At 34.8% G+C, this 6,989-nt stretch overlaps 1 protein-coding gene across 1 annotated transcript; it reads right to left on the bottom strand.

Moving 5' to 3' along the window:
- Positions 1-2,553: 2,553 nt before the first annotated feature.
- LOC147763953 (uncharacterized) lies at positions 2,554-5,191 on the bottom strand. The gene is made up of 4 exons (XM_087001705.1): positions 4,699-5,191; positions 4,240-4,395; positions 3,756-3,974; positions 2,554-3,448 (listed from the first exon to the last, which is right to left on the bottom strand). The coding sequence occupies exons 1-4, from the start codon at positions 4,888-4,890 to the stop codon at positions 3,236-3,238; spliced, it is 780 nt and encodes a 259-aa protein (XP_086857831.1). The 5' UTR covers positions 4,891-5,191; the 3' UTR covers positions 2,554-3,235.
- Between the last annotated feature and the right edge of the window lie 1,798 nt (positions 5,192-6,989).

Below are 6,989 nucleotides of genomic sequence, written 5' to 3' on the forward strand. Positions count from 1 at the left end.
GCATAACCGCACACAAAGAAAGCATGGCGTCTCCTACGAGTGACTACGTAAAAGAATGTGTTAAGTTATCTCTTGATTCTTTGCGAAATATGAGTATATCGGAATTGAAACCAGAGCAGTTTGAGGCCCTGCATCATTATCTACTGAGGGATGATGTATTTTGCGTGCTGCCCACAGGTTACGGCAAGTCCCTGATATTCAGCCTTATCTTTGATTGGTCCGGATTTGAACAAAGCGCGCTTTGACTCGTTCTCGTTCATTGGCTAGATCGTTCAATGAGTCACTGAAGGCGGGCTTTAAATTTGATTGGCGGGCGGTGCGGGCAATCGAATGTGGTCAGAGGTAACTTGACACGATGAAGATAGGCTATAGTGAAGAGGTTAGTGTCAAGTTATCTCTGAAGCTCAGGGTGTCAAAAACCAATTCATCATTCAATTTCTTCAATTAGATAGGAAGAAAAGTTCACTCACCTGTTAGGCTGAGTTTGAAATCCATTTTCTTTGCAATGCACTGTCGTATTGTAGGTGATTTAAACTTGTATCAAATTAACGATCAGATTTTCTTCGTACGCTTTTATACAATTGTTACCCATCTTAAGACGCTATTTTGATCTCAACAAAAATATTAGAATATTTTGGGTATCCACTTACCATCTTATTTAGATACCTCCGAAACAATAAGATTGGAAATTTCAAAGCTGACGTATTATAATAAGTTTATAAGTCATGGTTTAAAGATGGTAATGTATTATGTATTGTAAATGGACAGGCTAAGAAATCATTGATATCAGTATTCATACCTACTTCCGCCACTTTAGCTGAACAAATACCGCAAGTAAAATTTCTTTGTTTTCCTCCTTGAGCTCTTTTTAAAATTGCAGTAAATAGGCAAAATAGTTTCGACTTATGGTTTTATTTATTTATTTATTTATTTATTTATTTATTTATTTTTCATTTTCAAAATTCTAATATCTTAAGAAAATTGAGATACGTCATTGTTTCATTTCGGTTTGATATGCAGTTTTGACAGATTTGAATTTAGGCTTAAAAATGATAAAACCCAAGTAATTTGTCAATTTTTTCATAATTTTTCTCATGTACATAAAAAAAACAATCGCAAATAGAATCTGTAGTTTAATACTTAACTCACAACGTACATTTAAAAGAATACCATAACTTTGGCGGATCTTCTACTTAGCTAAGACAAGGGGAACAAGATAAAAAATCAGAGCGAAGCGGACGAAATTTTTACTATTATATTTAGGAAATATGGATGGAAATTCAAAAATAAGTTCGTTTTATTACGTTACATTTCGGAATTTTGTTTTAAGGGAGGGAGAAGGAGACGCATGGACCCCTAATTAAGAAGTAATGCTTGCTGCCCACCCCCTCCCCCCGCCGATGCATTGTAAAGTTCATACCGTACAACAATTAATGGAATACAGACGCAGATAGGATAACTGTCACAGGTGCCAGTAATTTCTGTCCGATGGAAGATGAAATGAACAAGTTTGTAGAATTTTAGTCATTTATTTACGTAAATGAGACTTCCATGTATAGTGCAAGACAGAAAACGTGATTGAGATTCAAATTTGGATTGTCATAATTTTTTACTTGTACTTAAAAAACACGACGAATTGATGGAAAATGCTACTCAAGGATTACTCGCCAATTAAATTTTAAATTAAATTTCTTTTTACATAATGTGCAGAGTATACACATCATATAACCTTGGCGGATCAAGGAGTTTGCTTGGGCAGCGGTATAAGGATAAAATATCCGAGCAATGTGAAGCAAATATACAAAACTGAACGAAAATTTTACTACAATACGGAATGGATGGAATGGTAAAGAAAATTTGTTTTTTTTAATTGCCCCGTATTCTGTGAGAGTGAGAAGTGTGATACCTTCGAAACTTACAACGAAGTAGTTGCATGCTACCCCACCCCCTCTCAGTATTCCAATATCTTTACTTCAGTGAAAATTTCTTGCCATAGAATGATTGATAGAATATTCACACAGGTAGGATAACAGGCAGGAGTAGCAGTAAATTCTGCTATTTAGAGATGAGAAGACCATATTTTACTCTTGTATCAATTATGTACATAATGCAACAAAAGGGCGGGTACATGTACTATATTTAATTGATGGAATTGATTGAACACTGGCGTACGCAGGATTTCGTTAAATGATGGAAAGACAAAGGGATAGGGGAAAATTATTGCCCCTGAGTAAAATATAAAACATTAGATGAGAATAATTTTGTAATATGCTATGTCAGGCACAATCATGAAAGACAGTCTCTTATGTCTTTTTTGTTCGTTATAATACTGTTTTTCGGGGGGGGGGGATGGAAACGGGATAAAAGCGGATGCCTAAGAAGCTTGGGGGGGGGGGGGGTGCCGGGAGAGCAGGTACCCGATGTGCCTTCCCCTTTAACCAACATAGTTTTTACATTTTACTACACTAATAGGTGCAAAATTGGGAGAAAGGGGTAATGTGCAGCTCCTAAATACAAACTGGTCTTTGGGATATAGTGCAAGACAAAACGTAATTCAGAATGAATTATGGCCTGTCATAGACCTTTCTTTATTAGTTATTCTTAGTGCATCAATTGCTTAAATAAAGTGTTCCAATTTCACAAATATATGTCACTCTTCAAAATTTCAATTTCAATGTGCTTGTTCACAGGAGAAATCCTTTGGACTATAATCTCCTGAATTTTATATTTTAGTAGACAGCTGATTTAAAAACTTGTTTTCAACTTAAACAACAGCGTTAAACAGATAAAGAACGCACAATATAGTGTAATTGTTAGTAATATGTGCATGAAAATTTTAAGAAACATCGAATTGCCCTTTTCTGATAGAATAAACTTCAAAAATCTAGCTGGTGGTACGTTTGTACTATATCTTATACTATATATGGTCCACAAAAAGCCTAGAGTATTAAGCCTGATAATCTTCACCTTTTCTTGACAAATACGTAAAAGTTATAAAAACTTATATAAAATAAACAAAGTTAGTGTATAAAAGTATAAAAAGTAAGTATAAAAAGTCTTAAACCAAAAATTCAAACTATAAAATAATCAAAAATAAAAGAGATTTGATATCTCTAGAGTAGACCATCCGTTTCTGTATGTCATCGAATTTATAAATAAAGATCCGTAACGAGCTGCAAAATGCCTAGTGCTACCAAAGTCAAAATACGTCTTTGAAATTTCGACTCGCTTGTGATTAGAAAAGAAAAATGTCTGAGTTGTTGACCGAAAAAATATGGAAAAATGCCAACATGCAGTCTTTAAATTCTTCCGTAATTTCTTGAAGGTTATACAGGGCCAGTTGAGTATAGACTGAAGTGACAAAGTCTGATAGCTTTTGTGGTCTGACAAACTTCACCTGAAGTGCGAGGGAGTGGTTACCGGCGATTTCTGTGTTAAAGTTGGACAGCTGCAAAATTAGAGAAAAAAATTTATAAAGTATATCAGTTAAGGGTTTTTGTTCTTACACTTTTTTACATTAGTTGGTGAATAAAACCTTAGTTACGTGATACTTGACGACTCTTTTTCGTACAATTCTCATCATTTTCATGTATCATTTCAATATAAAACTATTCAAATTAATGCGTAGCAGCACACAGTGCACTTGTTTCTTCATACTGACTTATAAAACTACGTTATCTATTTGCTTACATTTTATCCTTATTTCAATTTATATTAAAACTTAAAATATTTTTTCTCTTTTTCATTATACTCACCGTTCTTCGAAGAAAAAACATGGAATCGTTCACACTTTTCATGACGTCACCAAGACTGGTGCAGTAAAAGCTGTTGTCGTCATTGATTGTGCCACACTGGTAGTTGTCGGTGGGACAGCCAGATTTGGAGTTACACAGTCGACGATACTCCAGCATAGACACATTGCCAAGAACTAACTTGTAAGCGGTAAGATCATGGTGAAAACTGTTCAAAGCCACCTAAAACAAAAAAGCCATTTTATAGATATTGTAAGTTCAAAACTTAAAGCATAAAATGTATAAAGACTTAGGCCTACTATCTTCTGAGCGTTATCAATTTTCCAAGTAAAGATCTGAGAGTTACATCAGGTACTAAAACGTTACATGATAACAGCTACCATTGCCTATTTAGACATTTTCAAATAAAATTTAATTTAGATATATATTTGAATAAGGTAAAATTTGCAAAATAGTAAAGTAAAAACAGGTAGTCCTAAAAACTTACTGCAAGAGCTTCTACTTCTCCTTCCAAGTATTTTGTCTTTGTTTGAATGTAGAGCTTGGCACACGTGTTTCTAGGAAAGTACCAGCCTCCTAATTTGCCAGGATCCGCAGTTTTGGGGTCGATATTTGTATAAGGTGCAACTCGTGGCTGGTTCACCTGCATAAAATGATACTGTTGTCTCGATTTGTCGAATTCAAATCAAAATATTTAAGCACAGATCTGTTCATATTCTAATGTGGATAATTTGCTTTCTGAGAATGACTAAAATACATGAGAAATATTCAGTGAATTTTACTGTCTTGTAAAAATAGAAGGGAGACGAGTGATAAAATCAGTACATGTAAGTGTCAGTTTAAGTTAATCAAGACTTACAGTCAGACAATATATTGTATATGCATAAAACATTACTTTTCTACCCAGTACTTTACTTCGCAGTATTAAGAACCCATGTTCACTCACATAAGTTTGGTAACTGCTCTGTGTCACAGTGTACAAATTTATCTGGGACCTGATCAGCCGGGTGAGATTCCCTTTAAGAAACTCCATTAACGTCGGGTTCATGTAGTTGACGGGTCTTTGGCAGGAAGAATCAAGGCCAGTTACCAATGGAATATTGGTCCGGGCAGGATAATGCCAGTTTAGGTTTGTCATATGGTCAGCAGTCGGTAGGGGGTGGATTGTTGTGCTTGATTCAACAATCGCCAAGGCAAATAAAACGGCAGCAGTTCCTTGGAAGACAATCAGACAAGATATCAAAGTTTGGAGATTAAAATTGCTCAATTAAAACTTTTGTCTGTTGGTCTTAATGCCACAGACTCACTTAAATTTAAGATGCAAAGGAATCTTATGACCTGATTGATTTTAGCGAATCCAGTTATGGATCCCTGCATTTATCAAAAACCAATTCATCATTCAATTTCTTCAATATTCACTCACCTGTTAGGCTGAGTTTGAAATCCATTTTCTTTGCAATGTGCTGTCGTATTGTAGGTGATTTAAACTTGTATGAAATTAACGATCAGATTTTCTTCGTACGCTTTTATACAATTGTTACCCATCTTAAGACGCTATTTTGATCACAACAAAAATATTAGAATATTTTGGGTATCCACTTACCATCTTATTTAGATACCTCCGAAACAATAAGATGGGAATTTCCAACGCTGACGTATTATAATAAGTTTATAAGTCACGGTTTAAAGATCGTAATGTATTGTAAAGGGACAGGCTAAGAAATCATTGATATCAGTATTCATGCCTACTTCCGCCACTTTAGCTGAACAAATACCGCAAGTAAAATCTCTTTGTTTTCCTCCTTGAGCTCTTTTTAAAATTGCAGTAAATAGGCAAAATAGTTTCGACTTATGGTTTTATTTATTTATTTATTTATTTTTCATTTTCAAAATTTTAATATCTTAAGAAAATTGAGATACGTCATTGTTTCATTTCGGTTTGATATGCAGTTTTGACAGATTTGAATTTAGGCTTGCAAATGATAAAACCCAAGTAATTTGTCAAATTTTTTCATAATTTTTCTCATGTACGTAAAAAAAACAATCGCAAATAGAATCTGTAGTTTAAGACTTAACTCACAACGTACATTTAAAAGAATACCATAACTTTGGCGGATCTTCTACTTAGCTAAGATAAGGGGAACAAGATAAAAAATCAGAGCGAAGCAGACGAAATTTTTACTATTATATTTAGGAAATATGGATGGAAAAATAAGTTCGTTTATCACGTTACATTTCGGAATTTTGTTTTAAGGGAGGGAGAAGGAGACGCATGGACCCCTAATTAAGAAGTAATTCTTGCTGCCCACCCCCTCCCCCCGCCGATGCATTATAAAGTTCATACCGTACAACAATTAATGGAATACAGACGCAGATAGAATAACTGTCACAGGTGGCAGTAATTTCTGTTCGATGAAAGATGAAATGAACAAGTTTGTAGCACTTTAGTCATTTATTTACGTAAATGAGACTTTCATGTATAGTGCAAGACAGAAAACTAGATTGAGATTCAAATTTGGCTTGTCATAATTTTTTACTTGTACTTAAAAAACACGACGAATTGATGGAAAATGCTACTCAAGGATTACTCGCCAAGCGAATTTTAATTAAATTTCTTTTTACATAATGTGCAGAGTATACACATCATATAACCTTGGCGGATCAAGGAGTTTGCTTGGACAGGGGTATAAGGATGAAATATCCGAGCAATGTGAAACAAATATACAAAACTGAACAAAATTTTTACTACGATATGGAATGGATGGAATGGTAAAGAAAATTTGTTTTTTTTTTAATTGTCCCGCATTCCGTAAGCGTGAGAAGTGTGATACCTTCGAAACTTACAACGAAGTAGTTGCATGCTACCCCCCCCCCCCCCCTCCTCAGTATTCCAATATCTTTACTTCAGTGAAAATTTCTTGCCATAGAATGATTGATAGAATATTCAAACAGGTAGGAAAACAGGCAGGAGTAGCAGTAAATTCTGCTATTTAGAGATGAGAAGACCATGTTTTACTCTTGTATCAATTATGTACATGATGCAACAAAAGGGCGGGTACTATGTTCAATTGATGGAATAACACTGGCGTACGCAGGATTTCGCTAAATGATGGAAGGACAAAGGGATAAGGGAAAATTTCATTGCACTGGGTAAATTAGATGAGAATAATTTTGTAATATGCTATGTCAGGCACAATCATGAAGGGGGGGATGGAAACGGGATAAAAGCGGATGCCT

Source organism: Lingula anatina, chromosome 1 (assembly GCF_051362555.1).
Source record: "Lingula anatina isolate TDL-2025a chromosome 1, LinAna3.0, whole genome shotgun sequence".
Taxonomy (NCBI): domain Eukaryota; kingdom Metazoa; phylum Brachiopoda; class Lingulata; order Lingulida; family Lingulidae; genus Lingula; species Lingula anatina.

Coding starts and splice junctions, on each gene's coding strand:
- LOC147763953 (XM_087001705.1), bottom strand. CDS start 4,890: ATGACAAACCTAAACTGGCATTATCCTGCCCGGACCAATATTCCATTG. Junction 3,975..4,239: donor GAGAAGTAGAAGCTCTTGCA/GTAAGTTTTTAG, acceptor TTTTTGTTTTAG/GTGGCTTTGAACAGTTTTCA. Junction 3,449..3,755: donor TGTTTTTTCTTCGAAGAACG/GTGAGTATAATG, acceptor CTAATTTTGCAG/CTGTCCAACTTTAACACAGA.